At 28.7% G+C, this 14,912-nt stretch overlaps 3 protein-coding genes across 3 annotated transcripts; all 3 read right to left on the reverse strand.

Moving 5' to 3' along the window:
• Positions 1 to 4,676: 4,676 nt before the first annotated feature.
• On the reverse strand, positions 4,677 to 6,140 carry LOC101494504 (protein transport protein Sec61 subunit beta-like). The gene is made up of 2 exons (XM_004504473.4): positions 5,998 to 6,140; positions 4,677 to 5,095 (listed from the first exon to the last, which is right to left on the reverse strand). The coding sequence occupies exon 2, from the start codon at positions 5,090 to 5,092 to the stop codon at positions 4,844 to 4,846; it is 249 nt and encodes an 82-aa protein (XP_004504530.1). The 5' UTR covers positions 5,093 to 5,095; positions 5,998 to 6,140; the 3' UTR covers positions 4,677 to 4,843.
• A 3,844-nt stretch (positions 6,141 to 9,984) lies between these two features.
• Positions 9,985 to 10,991, reverse strand: LOC101495473 (nucleobase-ascorbate transporter 2-like). Its single transcript, XM_073370406.1, has 5 exons — positions 10,853 to 10,991; positions 10,681 to 10,772; positions 10,506 to 10,583; positions 10,260 to 10,420; positions 9,985 to 10,138 (listed from the first exon to the last, which is right to left on the reverse strand). The coding sequence occupies exons 2-5, from the start codon at positions 10,700 to 10,702 to the stop codon at positions 10,070 to 10,072; spliced, it is 330 nt and encodes a 109-aa protein (XP_073226507.1). The 5' UTR covers positions 10,703 to 10,772; positions 10,853 to 10,991; the 3' UTR covers positions 9,985 to 10,069.
• A 1,029-nt stretch (positions 10,992 to 12,020) lies between these two features.
• LOC101495149 (pentatricopeptide repeat-containing protein DOT4, chloroplastic-like) lies at positions 12,021 to 12,567 on the reverse strand. The gene is made up of 2 exons (XM_073369562.1): positions 12,201 to 12,567; positions 12,021 to 12,097 (listed from the first exon to the last, which is right to left on the reverse strand). The coding sequence occupies exons 1-2, from the start codon at positions 12,565 to 12,567 to the stop codon at positions 12,021 to 12,023; spliced, it is 444 nt and encodes a 147-aa protein (XP_073225663.1).
• Positions 12,568 to 14,912: the final 2,345 nt, after the last annotated feature.

Here is a 14,912-nt window from a genome sequence, read left to right on the forward strand (position 1 = left end):
TGAGTGCACATTTTACAGCACTTTTTCAAATAAGCGATGTAAAATGTGCACTATATTGCATATATTGAGTGCATGTTTTACAGCGCTTTTTCAAATAAGCGCTGTAAAATGTGCACCCAATATATGCATTATAGTGCACATTTTACAGCGCTCTTTTCAATAAGCGCTGTAAAAGGTGCATAATAATGCATATAATGTGTGCGCATTTTACAACGCTTTTTTGAAAAAGCGCTGTAAAATGTGCATATCAAGCGCGCAATATATCTACATGTTTTATAGCGCTTTATGGTTTTAAAAAAGCGTTGTTGTATCTTTTACAGCGCTCTATTCCACAACGCTTATTTTTTAAAAAAAGCGCTGTAAAATCCTATTTTTCGCGTAGTGAATACTATTATGAACTGTTGATGTTAAATTATAAATCAATTCTAAAGTTAAGTATTCAATCTTAATAAGAAGAAGATAAAAATACAAAAAAAAAAAAAAAACTCTAATAAATGTCAATCATTTTAAAAAATTTAAAATTTAAATATATTTTGAAACATACAAGAATAATTTTTTATTAAGTTTAAACCTGTCATTTGGTTGAATGGATCATTTTTCAAAGGATACTAGTAAAGTACCTTGCACATTGGCAAGGGTGAAACAATGTTTTATTAATTCTATAGTTCAACAAGATTGATAGTACGTCCTTTTTAGAGTACATTATGTATTCTTTTTTTTCTTTTTAAAAACATTTCCAATTATGAATAACATTAATTTATGAGTTATATATATTTTTTGTCTCTATAAAATTTCAACAGTTCAATTTTAGTCACTATTAAATAAAAAGACAACTTTTAATCCATACAAAATTATCATACATGTAGTTTTAGTCCATATTGTTAAATCAACATATATTTTAAATAAATGTTTGAATGCATATTTAAAACATTATAAAAAGTTCCTCCACAAAAAAGACCTAAAAATTCGATTTTTAAGTCCATATTTTTTATACTTTTATCTTGAATTTTTCTCATTTAAAAAATTCGTATTTAACCCATACCTAGTTAAAGAATTCCAAATTTTTGTGAAAGAACTTTTGTAATGTTCTAAACATACTTGCAAAAGATCATTAAAATTTTTTTAGTTGAAGAACAATTAAACATGTTTCTTTTCAGCAAGAACTAAAACAGTTTATTAGATAATTTTGTAGGGACTAAAATTAAATAGTTAAAATTTGATAGGGACTAAAAACATATTTCTAAATATAAATAGTATAATTGAAGTGACAAAATTTATTAATTAAAATTCAATCTCATCAATGACAAACTTGTCTCGTGCATGATAGTGATTTTGAAATTTTTATCATTAAGAACTTGTCATGTTTTTGATAGTTCAATCTCATCAATAACAACTTGTATCGTCCGTGCATCATAATTGTTTTGAAAATTTTGTTAGTAAGAACTCGTCATGTGTATGATGGTTATTTTGAAATTTTATTGATGATAATTTATTTCGTGTATGATAACTATTTTGATACTTTAATCAGAGAGAACTTTCCAATATTTGATACTTCAATCTTGTAAGAGACAATTTATTCCACATATGATAGTTATTTTGAAATTCGCATCAATGAGAACTTTGTGAGTGTGTGTTTTCTAGGTCTAGTTTCTAGTTTATTTTGATTGATGTCAAATCTAAGAATTAGATTTGTTTGATCTAACTAAGTGTTCTCAATAATCCCTCACACGTTATGTGTTTTTGAAAAATCCATTAAAAACATGCATATAATTCAAAAATACTTTGGAAAACATGCATTATGAAAACTATCAAAATTTCCATTTAAAGATCAATTTTTTAGACCATGATCCGAATCAACTTCGTGCATGATTTGAATAACATAAGTAAACGTATGTTGATTCAAATCACCTCTGAGTTGATTTGAATTGATCATCCTCTCCACAAATAAATTCACATGATTTAGAACGACACTTTCTAGATTATGATTTGAATCAACTACGTGCATGATTCGAATCTCATCAGTAAAATATCAATTGGTTCGAATCATCTCATTGTCTTTGGCTTTTTTAATGCATCAAAAGTTGTTTTTCATGTTGCATTATAAATACTCTTCATCCGCTTTCATTCTAACATAACATTTGTTTTTTAAAACTCTCAAAATTCATTTGTTCAAATATCACTTCGAAAACCCTTGGTTTGAGTGATTGTTTGTAAGATTTTTAGCTAGGTTCAGCATTGTAATTTGAGTGTTCAATTGATTGTAAAATCACCATCTACAATCAAATGGAAAGGAAAATAAAGGATTTCTTTTAACCTTAATTGGGATAATAGCTACATCTAGGTTTCTATTGAATTGCAAAGTTTTGAAGAAGTCAAATCAACAAGAGGTGAAGATTCATGGCTGAATGCTCCATAGAGGTTGGATTTTGTAGCTAGGTCAAAATTGGGATTCAAGGCGATTCTTGAAGGGTTTTCAAGAATTGAAGGTTTAAAGATTCATAAAGATTAGAAAACGTTGAATCAAATGGTTTTTGTTCAATTGGCGCAAGGAGTTTCTTATTGTAATCATAAAAATTCATCATTAATTATAATGGAAAAAATATCTTATCGTTTAATAAGATGACGAGATGCAGGCCACATACGAAAACGGTAGTAATTGAGTCAATATTAATTTTGTTGTCTTCTTCTTAGTCATTACTCTTTTATTTAGAGCAATTTCATTTTGAAGTAAATTTAATTAAACTGTATGATAAAGTTTTGTTTGTTTGATTGTGATTTGTGTACAAAGTGTTTGTATTAATAAAAATCATTTTTTTCTTTCTAAGTGTAGAAAGTTATCATATCAACCTTCGAAACTTATCTTGATCTTAATTCAGATGAAAATTGTGTTGTAAATTCTAAGTTCATAAAAGATTAGGTTTTCAACTTAGAAATATTTGACTAAGGTTAAGAAGTTTAGCTCTCAATTTTGTGCCCAAGTCCTGATTGAATTAATATCATCATTCTTAATCAGATTTGTATTAAATCCATTTTGGTGTTATTATTTGATATAGATCTTATTCAAAGTGTTGTATCAATTTGTGCTTAATTGATCTTTAATAATTGTCTAATTGAAGTTCTATTTTCGATTAAAAAATTAAGTCATTGATTTGTTGTTATCCTAGTTAAGTGTTTTGCAATCAATTTCATCGTTTCTATCAATAATTCCAATAAGCCTTTTAAGTCGTGAAAAGTTTTTGAAATCATTTTTATCTGATGTTTACTTGGAATATATTCACATCCTTTAGATTCGGGGAAGCCACCATTTCTATTTTGATATTTTTGATCAGTGAAAATTTGTCATGTTTATAATAATTCAATCTCATCAGTGACAACTTATCATATGTATGCTAGTTAATTTGAAATTTTTATAAGTGAGAACTTATCCCATGTATATGTGTTCAATCTCATAAGTGATGTTTCATCATGTGTATGATAGTTATTTTAAATTTTTTATAAAAGAGAATTTGTTCCATGTATGATAGTTCAATCTCATCAAATAATAAATTGTTTCGTGTATGATAATTATTTTTGATATTTTTATTAGTGATAACTTATTCCTTGTATCATAGTTATTTTGATATTTTTATCGGTGAGAACTTATCTCGTGTATGATAGTTCAATATCATAAGTGAGAACTTGAACCCTATATGATAATTATTTTGAAATTTTAATTAGTGAGAACTTGATCCTTATATGATAATTTAACTTCATCACTAACAATCTATCTCATAAATGAAAATTATTTTAAAATTTTTATCAGTGATAATTTGTCTCTGAATGTTAAGTCTTCTTTTTCCTTTTTTTTTTTCCTTCTATTTATTCTTCTATTTTTTAAAATTGAAAACAAAATAAGTAAAAGAAAAAAGGGTGAGTTTCAAAAAAAATCTTAACTTGAAGACAAATTTGGACCAATGTTTACTCTTCTTTCTTCTAATTTTTTTCCATATTGTTATTTATTTTTTAAACAGAAAAGAAAAGAATGTACAAAATGTAACTTAACGTTAACATTGATGTCTCACGATTAATGAAAGTGAGATAAGGATAGTTTGAATTTTTCAAAAGCACATAATTTTCTTAATATTAAAATTGTTAGAAGAGATGATATTGTCTTTTTTTTAGTTAAGAGTTATTGTGAAAAGAACTATGTTTATCCCTTTTAAAATGAAGAGACAAAGTTGAATCAAAAAGAGATAAATAAATAAAAATCAAAATAAATACTAGAAAAAAAAAATGACATGAGATATAAACAAAAAAAAAAAAAAACTAATTTAATGTATTGATTGATTTTTAAATATCATTTTTATTTATATTTCAAACTCACATATAAATATGAATTAGTATGTTAGAATTTAGATAGTGTTGAAGTAAAAATTGTCTCGCTACAAAAAAACTCCAAATGTTTTGTAGAAGTGTACGTCTAGACAACACAAATTGTCTGAAAATAAACATCTAAATGTGCAAAGGCTAGCAGATAGCAATCAATCTACGCCATTAATTCCAACAAAGTTTTCTGTTTTACACTTTCCACCAATTATTAGGAACTGACTAAGAAATTAAAACATGTTTCAACAAGCGCAGAAACAAAGAGAAGTAACAGTTATGTGTTATCTTATAATACTTCTAGGAACAATATATAAAAAAGCTAACATCTATCACTTGTTAAACATAAAAATAATAACAGATTGTACCAAAAGAACAAAAAGAAATATAACATCACAAGGGGTTATGTGGGTCTAGCAACAGAAATCTAAGTTCATTAACAGAGTAAGTGTTATAAACCCAACTTCTTGACTTATATCCCTTAAGCCTCCCTGCGAACAAAATAAAGCTTTCCCATCACATGAAGGACAGCAACAAAAGCAATAAAGCCAATGCTCATTACAAGAACCACATTAGGGGAGATTTTGAGTCCAGGGGCATCATCAGTGTAAAATTGAAGCATAGTTCCAGCTGCTCCGCCAGATGCCCCACCACCTGCTGTTTTCCTTCTCCTCATGCTTGCGGTAGCTGCTGCACTTCCTCTTTGGGGACCTCCTCCACCTAAAGCCATTTTCTGAAACACAAATTCATACACTTTTAATATCAAAAACTTTCTGAAACACAATTTTATACACTTTTAACGTAAAAAACTAAGACCCAATGTACAAAAGTTTCTTCACAATTAAAAAAATGTTTATTGTTTCTCATCTAACAAAATTCTGATAAACTTACATGTAATTTTGAAAAAGTTCAATGACACATAAACTGATTTTAACATATAAAGAAAACTCATAGTTATCAGTGAGATTGTCAAGATCACCATGAGCCACCGCGTATTTGGCAAAAGCTACGCGAGCTTCAACAACGGTTCATCCAAACTCACCAAAAACAAGATCTGCATTTTTAATGTCTTTATGACAAAAGGGCACGCATATGATCCCAATTCTCCACAATATTAAGGATCACAACACGAGTACAATTAAAACATTGAATAATATTATTGTAATCTAACTTATCCACAAGTTCTTGTCTTTCGGAGAATTGTGTTCAAACGGACTTTAAAACCACATGCAATACCTTGTCAGAATTCAATTCAATAGATACACAATTTTGCTTCTCGTATCAATTTGAAAACAGTTTAATCTTGAGGCAGAACATGATCTATTTCGAATAAAGAAAAATGACTAAATCACATAAGCAACAACAGAAATTTAACTTTGTGATCTAAATATTGATTTAATTATCCTTCCACTTCTTTCAAGTTCATATATTACAGAAACTTTAATCCAGTTCAGAAACACGTTAAATTTAACCAAACCATTGAAAAGTAGAAAACTACGAGCAAAATTCAAGATCTGCAAACCCTAGACCTACCTCTATAACCAATAACCTTAATTGCATGAAGCCTCAAATCAACGAATTATCAATTTTCATAATTCAATTAAAAAACCGCAAAAAAGAAAGTGGAAAACGAACCTGAATGAGGAATTCCGGTGAATGATTTTCGTCGGGTACGGTAATCTGAGACTGTGAACTTCCGAGTTTGAAGTTTTAAACGACTGCGTTTGACTGCGTAATTCCTCGTAACTTATTTATAGGCGAAATAAAATATGACTAGGAATTCGATTTGTTAGTACACCCGAAAATAACCAATACAGTTTTGCCATGTATTCAGGCTCTGCATGTTATTACCAATTTTTCTTTTTTTCAACATTATCAAATATATGGGACCATTATCACTTTTGTAAAATTTTAAGTTGGGTCTTACCTATATATTCTTAAATTCACGTTTTATACAAATTATCTTTTTACACCAAAAAATTCAGTTTGGATTTCTGAAAAATTCAAATGCATTCTAGAGAAATTTATATTTTAAAAATTATAAAAGTTGATTTTAAAAAAGAATGTATAAAATTGAATTTTTATTAAATTGTGGAGTAGAAGTATAATGTGGTAAAATTTTCACACTTTCTTACTAAAGCCTCTTTAAAGTTGCTTTTCCCATGCCTTCACAAGAACCTTTTGTTGAAAAAAGTAATATCTATAAAAAAATGCTACCTACACCCCTCACTTTATTACTTATACCTCTCATATATTTTTTAAAAGCAAATTACTTAAAATGTCGTTATCTATTTATTGAATTTTTAACTCTAATCTTATTCATTCATCTTCATCTTCAAAATCTTAACCTCTCTCAATCTTTATCTTCATCCTCATCCTCATCCTCATATTCATCTTCATCTTTACCAATATAAAAAATTCAAGATTATGTCATACTAATACGTAAACTTAGTTCAAGTACGTTTACGTGAATTCAGTTCACGTACTACTTGGAATTTTTATAATTTTACAATGTAAGTGAACTCAATTCAATTATGTGTTCAAGTTCATTTACATGAACTCAATTTACATACTACTTGCAATTTTTACAATTTTACAATGTATGTGAACTTAGTTCACGTAGTTTACGAACTCAAAAACAGAACAATAAATATATCTTCTTAGATTACTTTAACCACAATTTGAAGAGGGAACTGATGAGTGCAAATTATGAGTGAGTGATGTAAATTTTGAGTGGTTAAGAATAATGATAAAGCGGTAAATGGAGTTAAAGAATATTATAAATGTTGAATAGTATTTTAAATATTTTGTTTTTGTTTTTAAAATGAAGATTGTGAGTAGTAAAGTGAGGGGTGTAGATAACAAATTTGAACTTCTATTTTATTGACAAAAAAATTTAAAACCCCTATTTTTGGATAAAAAATTAGAAAGAACCTTTATTTTTTGTTAGGCTGCGGATTTGATCTCGTCAATACTATTTGTAGGAGATAAATATAAATTCCTTTATAAGAGATATTATCCTCTCACCTTAAATTTATTTTATAAATAGATAATAAAACTCACACACACAGAAATATCTTATAAATGGTTTTTGCTGCTATCAAATTGAAATAAAATGACAAAGTGTATATCCACGTCAGACCAATAAGCATAATATAATATCTATCTCAGTAAACATTTCTTTTCTTTGTTTAATAATGTACGTTAACACAATTCTTGTTGATCTCTCCGCCACTCTATTTAGTTTGCAGAGAAGTAAATAATGTATAATATGGAAGAAGAAATATTTAACTTAAAGGTTCTTTTCTTTAGTTTCTTAATAAATATAATAATTTTAATAATATGAGTGTAAATATTTTTTAAAATACCAACAAATCATAAATCATTTTATATATGATTTTTATATTATTAGGGATTAAAATTGACATGTTTAATTAAATATATGTTTTTATAATCAAATGTATTACCAATATATACAATATGTTAAAATACTAAAGCAGAAATCATGGGAAAAATAATTAATAAAACATAAAAAAGTATGATAAAGTTTTTTTTTTATATATTTTATTTTGTTACAAATTTTAGTACACCTAAAATTTTATAAAATTCATTAATCTAAAAAGTAAAAATTTTGTGAATTTAAATTAAATATTTATTCCGATCTGCTTTTTGCTATACTCAAAAATAATTTTATTAGAATTACGAATTGACTTTTTTTTTCTTAAAATATTATATTTAGTTAAAATAAATAATATTCATTTATATATTTGTTTTGAATGAAAAAAAATAAAAAAATTTAAATTCATATACCATGTGGATGCTTTTTAAATATTTTAATAGAATGAATAATCATATGAATTAGCGGTTTTGTACATACTCTATAAAGCCAACTTTGTAATAGTATCATGTATATTTGATATATATGTTTTTTTAATTAATTTTTTCAATTAATATATATCTTAAATATTACTATTGATTACAAAATATATACTATATATTTATGCATTATTTTTAAAATAATAGTTTCTTTAAATTTACAACTAAGAATTGTTTCTAAATTGATTTACTTATATCTGACTACAATTATTAATATTCCAAAATTAAAATTCTTTAAATATTACTATAATGATAACTAAAACATTGATTTTCATGTTTTATCTTTGAATTATAAGATTGTAGGTAATTACTTTTTTTCGAGTATGTTCATATAAACTATTATTCCACAAGTAAAAATAATTATAAAAAAATTATAAATGATAATGTTCTGTGAAATATTCATTCCAAGTATTAATCCACAACAAATAAAAATAATTAAATTTCAAAAAACACATAATAGATGTAAAATTTTGTGTAAGGTTAACTAATATATACTATAATATCATTTTATTGTAATGCGTTATTCTTAATTTAATGGACGAGTTCCTATACTACTTTATTAAAAATTCAAAGATAGAGAGTAATAACTGAAAAATATTATTTAATACATTAAAGTTTTTTTAAAAAAACAAAAACTCATTCTTTATTAAATATTTTAAATTTTTTGAGTTTTTAAAAAAACAAATATCTTAATAAACAATTACTATATAACGTTGACAGTTATAACTGTGACTTCAGTGTTAATCAATAACACAAATCACTTTCGTATTGCGAATGAAAAACAAACAAGAACATATATATTTCATTATATCTTACTATTTCTTTGCACTTGTTTTTTTCTTCTATAAATTGATATTATATCAAAATAAATATTTATCAGTAAGAAGCTAAGAATCTGGTTTGTTTCAGGCAATTAATCTCAAATAAATCAGACAAAATTAATTATTTCTATCTCAATAAAAATACCTTAACCAATAACCAAGTTGTCAAATATTATAATCCCGAAAACAAAATGATAGTACGAATTTAATTAGATAAAATGATTTATTACAATATAAGCTGTTTGGAATTGATCAATTCTTTTATAGTAATTAGTAGTAAAAATCAATTTTTTAATCTTCTCTCTCATCTACCAAACTCATTGTTTAGAAGTTTCTAGAAACAACTTTTCATTTTAACTTTTCTAAAAAAAATCTTTTCATTTTAATTAGAAAAAAAAAACATTTTTTAGATTTTTAACTTAAATCAAAATTAATATTTTAGAAACTAAACTGAAAATGTAAATATATCGAATCCAAACAAATCGTCTGACGGTCTAGATTGGTTTTTTTTATTTTTTATTTTTTTATAAATTGATTAAAGTTATTAAAATTGATATTTTAATTAAAAAAAAAAGTGAATATTCTATAAAATAATCAGTAAAAACGGGCTCTATACCACAGACTTTGAACACTTAGAGAAAAATGATTATCTAAGGTGAATGGAAGATATTAAAACACTCATCCTTGTTCTAAACTTATCCCCCAACATGTCATTATTGATAAGAATTCTTGTCGAACTTGAATTGAGTTTTGATCTAAATCAATTTTTATCGAGTTGAATTGAACTATGTTTGAATCAACTTCATCCATTTATAGTTCTACATTGATACTAAAGAAATTATCAAAACATTTAATCTGGCATGTCATTCACCAAAAACGTATATATTGAACATTTGCCAATGCAACAATTGAACGATGAAATTCCTGCTATATGCTTTAAATGTTCTAAACTTAGCCCACCATGGCATTCCCCTATCTTTTGCACTGTCCTTATAGTCAAGAGTGTTGTCTTAGAACACAGCAATAATCAAAGCAACAGTTGGTGAAGAATAGAATATAGTATTCAGGAAGTCATTGAACTGCAAAACCAAAGGAAAAACATATAGTCAATAGTTATTTTCCAAATAACTGAAAATATTATAGCAATATAGCCTAATAGCCTAATGTTGACATATATGATTTATAAAACAACAAACTCACCCATCCAGCTTTGGTATGAGCAGGACCATGAAGGGCCCTAATAGTGTATTCTCTGAAATATTCAGGAATTGACAAGCCTAAGAAGAGAGCAACACCAGTAATAAACAGGTTCCTCATTGAATTCATGTTTGTGAATTGCAAAAATGATAGTCCTACAGAAGCTGGAAAAAAAAATAGTCAAAAGATGAGAGAGTGAGGAAAGGCAGTAGATGTCTCAAGTAAATTCCAAGGTTTAGTGATACTTACCCACAAGACCAAACAAAACACAATACATAGCAGCAAAAATAGGGAATGGTATTGATGGAAATAAAGCTCCAAATTTTCCTGAAATAAAGAAACAAATTATGTATTTTGAATGAAACTATGGAATTGTAATAAATTTACACATTATCATAACTTCATAGTTTGCCTTGCCACTCACCTAAAATTGAGAAAAATATCATGAAGCCAGCAGAAACTTGAATGACCCTTCGGCTGCTGATTCGGTTGCTTCCTAGAAGTCCTATATTCTCTCTGTCATGATGCTAAAAGAATCAATTTGTGTCCCACACAATAAATGAAAACTATGAATGAGAAAAAATAATATCACATACACAGAAACTGTTGAACCAGACAGTGTTCCAAAAAGGCCATTCAGGAATATTCCAATTCCCTGCCAACCAATACCGCGGTTCAGGACATGAGCCGGAGGTGGTGTGGCACTTGCTAGACGCGATGCAGCTTTGAATGCTCCAGTTGGCTGTCAAAATAATAAATGCAATGAGTGTTTGTTTAAAAAATAAAATGGTTTAATTTTTCCAATAATAAAAGAAATGAATCACTAGTCAACAATAATATTAGGACGTAAGAAGCATCTTTATGCAGTTGAAAATACCTCAACTAATGAGACTAAAACAGCAGCCATCATTCCAAAAGAATGACCAGCATCAAATGTAGGAACACCCCACTCAAGAGGGTATGGAATCTTTATCCTGCAGAAACATGTTCAAGAGTCAATGCCAATAGCTCAACATTTTCCTTGCTACATTGATACATAATAATATGAAAATATTCAACCACAAAGACGTTATTGGTACAAACCAAGGAGCAGAAGAAATGAGATTAGCCCTGTCTGTCCTACAACTATGATGCGTTAAATCCGGTCGATGTTTGTATGCTCCACTTGCTGTTAATAGATGTGCATATGCCCATATCACTGTTGTTGTTATGAGTAGAGCAAATCTCTCTAGTATTGGTACTTGTCTTGTCTGAAAAAATTTCAAGTACTGCATACAACATATCATAATACAGGTCATTGGCTCAAACCTATTCAAGTGTAACAAATTGAACAGAAATATGTAAGACAATTAAAAGTATCTTGGTGAATCTATTTGACATTTCTGAATTTGTAGATGTAGCTTTTTTATTAAGATAGTAACAATCAATTAAACTTGTACACAAACAGTGTTGGCGGCGGCAATTAAACTTTTTTATTAAAACTATTTGAAAATTTAATAATAATGTAATTGTGACTTCTGACTTCTGAGAATATAATTCATATTCTTTTTTTTTTTTCATAAAAAAAGCATGCGACGATGTTATGTTTTGAATTTAAAATACCTAGGACAAGAAAACAAGTTAGAATTCAGTACTCGGTAGTACTATAGTACTAAATCACTGTAGTGGCTCCCACATGAAACTATCCTCGTACTTGAAAAATTCGATTTGCAGCACTGAATTCCTCAATTTTAAGGCCAATCTGATTTTGAGTGGTGAGCATTGTCAGAAATTAAAGTTGGAATCTAAAAGCAAACCAATATTGGACTCAGATTCTCTGTATTCATCAAACTCCACAGTTGCTACAATCAACACATCTCTAACATTGCTTCATTGAATCAAGATTGAATGGATTATAAGGAGAACTTCCACACTATTGAATTTTTCTAATTTGTTACCAGAAACCTCTGCAAGAACAAAAACCATATTTGAAATGGTGAAACCGGTTTGAATCTCTCAACACAATTTCCCTCTTGGACATAAACTTCCCAATCTCATGACACTCCCCGCATACTTTTCGATTCTTTGCGACTCTAACAGTCCTTCCAGGTGGCAAATTTAATATACCGAAAGCCATTGCTAACTTTTCGCTGTGTCCACACTGAATCACTTCCTTCTCCATTTCATCTGCATTAATCAATGCATACTTCAACTTAGTAGAAAAATCTCCATTCTTCATTTGCATTCTCAATTTTCTCAGCAACGCGTCTATTCTTTTCGCTTGAGGGTGTTTTGAGTTCCCAGCGACAAAGATATTAAATTTTCCTCGCATTTCTATCCAACTACAACCTGGATAATGTTTGAATCCTCTTCTTTGCATCCTTTCTTGCAACTTTTTCGCTTCTTCCCACTTTTCTGCCTCTGCATATACATTAGCTCGAGCAACATAATATCTTGTGTTGTCTGGCTGGCCACTTTTTCAAAAACATGTTCTGCCACTTTTTCTGCTAGCTTCACATCATGATGGATCCTATACCCAGAAAGTAATGCACCCCAAATTGTAGCATCTGGTTTGATCAGCATCGATTTAATGAACTTGTATGCCTTCGATAGATTTCCAGCACGGCCAAGAAGATCCACCATGCAAGCATAGTGTTCCAACTTTGGTTCGATGCCGCATTCATTTCTCATTGAGTTAAAGAATCTCCACCCTTCATTCAGTAATCCAGAATGACTGCAAGCATTAAGTATGGCAGCGAAGGAGGACTCGCCAGGCTCAATACCTGCAATTCTCATCTTATTAAAAGTTGAAATTGCCTCATTTCCAAATCCATGCATTCCATGTCTAGCTATCATAACAGTCCATGAAATCAGATCCTTTTTAGGAATCATATCAAAAAGTATCTTGCTAGAACTACCAATCCACACTTTGCATACATATCAACAAGTGCACATGCTACATGCAAATTCGAAAAGTACCCTCTTCTTAATATGTGTCCATGTATCTGAGAAGGACCTATATTGAGACGGAAATGGAACACTATGCAAAGACCAATATTGAGACGAAAATGAAACACTATGCAAAGAATGTCAACAAGACTCGAAGGAGAATGATCTTTGAACCCGGTGATTGGGTTTGGGTTCACTTAAGGAAGGAGAGGTTTCCGTCCTTAAGGAAATCCAAGCTTCAACCAAGGGGTGATGGCCCCTTCAAGGTGTTGGAGCGGATACATGATAATGCATACAAGATAGACATTCCTGGTGAATATCAAGTTAGTGCTACATTTAATGTTAATGACTTGTCTCCTTGTGATGTAGGTGAAACAAATGATGAGGAGCTAAATTTGATGACAAATTCTCTTCAAGAGGGAGGGAATGATGTGGACCAACCCTACATGAAGGCTAATGAGCTTCAAGAATTAGGAGCGGAAGGACCATTAACTAGAGGGAAGGCTAGGAAGTTAAAAGAACAATTAGAGAAACAAGTTGTTAATTTTCTTAGTCTTAAGTCCTATGAAAAGATTGATCCATATTATATTAATCTTTTGGTCATATAAATATATTAAGACTTAATTTTAATTTTGGGATGTAATAATCATACCTTATAATTAGGAGTTATATTGACTTGTGTGTGCCTAAATATTTGGTAGCTTAGGCACAATGTCATTAGTTGTGTGTAGCCTAGGTACCATGTTATTTTGTGTTAGGCTACATATGCCTTTTTATTGTAACACATAGGGGGACTATTTTGGAAAGAAGAAAACACTTAGTGTGAGATTAGAGAAATGCTCTCTAGGGTTCTTCTTTGAACCAAATTTGGATCTTATCAAGAGTCTCATACTCTTGTGGTGATTCTACCTTGATCTTATCATTCTTTGTTGTGGAGTGTGGTGATTTCTACCATTTCATTCCTTCTCCATATTTTCTTCTTTATGTTCTCCATTTTATTTGGTACTTTGTTTGAAAATATCATTTGGTTAGATCCTTCAAATCATATGGAAACACTCAAATCCACATCATTTGTTATTCAGAGCTTGTCACCAAATGGTAATATTTGTTCTTAATTTTTGTTTTTAAGTTTTTGATGTTCTTGGAAAATTTGAAATTTTAGGTCAATTTTTTTTGAAATTTGATCTCTGTTTTTGTGTAATCTTGAGTTGTTAGTTGATTATAAGTGTTATACTATGTGTGTGATGGTTTAGTTTGATAATTTTTTGCTTCATCTTGCGTGAAATTCGAAATCTGAAGTTGCTGGAAAAAAATCGCAAATAAATAAATAAATAAATCTGCATTAATCTTCTTCATTGCAATTGTTTGATCCAAAATTTCACTTGCAAATTTGTTTTTGATGTTATTTCTTTCATACAAGCCCGATTCTAGAAATTCAAAAGCCTATATTGATAAGAAAAATTATATAAATTCAAATATGCAGAGAAAAATCTAAAAATACAAGTGCTACGAAAAAGTGATTATGCACAAAAACACTTTTGAAAATAGGCTTTTTGCAAAACAAAATCCAGAGTTATTCTGAATGAAACATCAACAACAACTATTGCATTCTTCTTACCTCTTTTTGGCATTGCAAGTTTGATTTTAGTATCTTACCTCCCACATATTTAGATCACTTAGTCATTTATTTCTAATCTTTCTTGTTTCTTTTATAATCTACTTGAGTGT

The sequence above is a fragment of the Cicer arietinum genome, chromosome 6 (genome assembly GCF_000331145.2).
Source record: "Cicer arietinum cultivar CDC Frontier isolate Library 1 chromosome 6, Cicar.CDCFrontier_v2.0, whole genome shotgun sequence".
Lineage (NCBI taxonomy): Eukaryota > Viridiplantae > Streptophyta > Magnoliopsida > Fabales > Fabaceae > Cicer > Cicer arietinum.

Coding starts and splice junctions, on each gene's coding strand:
- LOC101494504 (XM_004504473.4), bottom strand. CDS start 5,092: ATGGCTTTAGGTGGAGGAGGTCCCCAAAGAGGAAGTGCAGCAGCTACC.
- LOC101495473 (XM_073370406.1), bottom strand. CDS start 10,702: ATGATATTTTTCTCAATTTTAG. Junction 10,584..10,680: donor GATATTTTTCTCAATTTTAG/GTGAGTGGCAAG, acceptor TCTTTATTTCAG/GAAAATTTGGAGCTTTATTT. Junction 10,421..10,505: donor TGTTTTGTTTGGTCTTGTGG/GTAAGTATCACT, acceptor TTTTTTTTCCAG/CTTCTGTAGGACTATCATTT.
- LOC101495149 (XM_073369562.1), bottom strand. CDS start 12,567: ATGCGAGGAAAATTTAATATCTTTGTCGCTGGGAACTCAAAACACCCT. Junction 12,098..12,200: donor TGGTTTTTGTTCTTGCAGAG/GTTTCTGGTAAC, acceptor TGTTGATTGTAG/CAACTGTGGAGTTTGATGAA.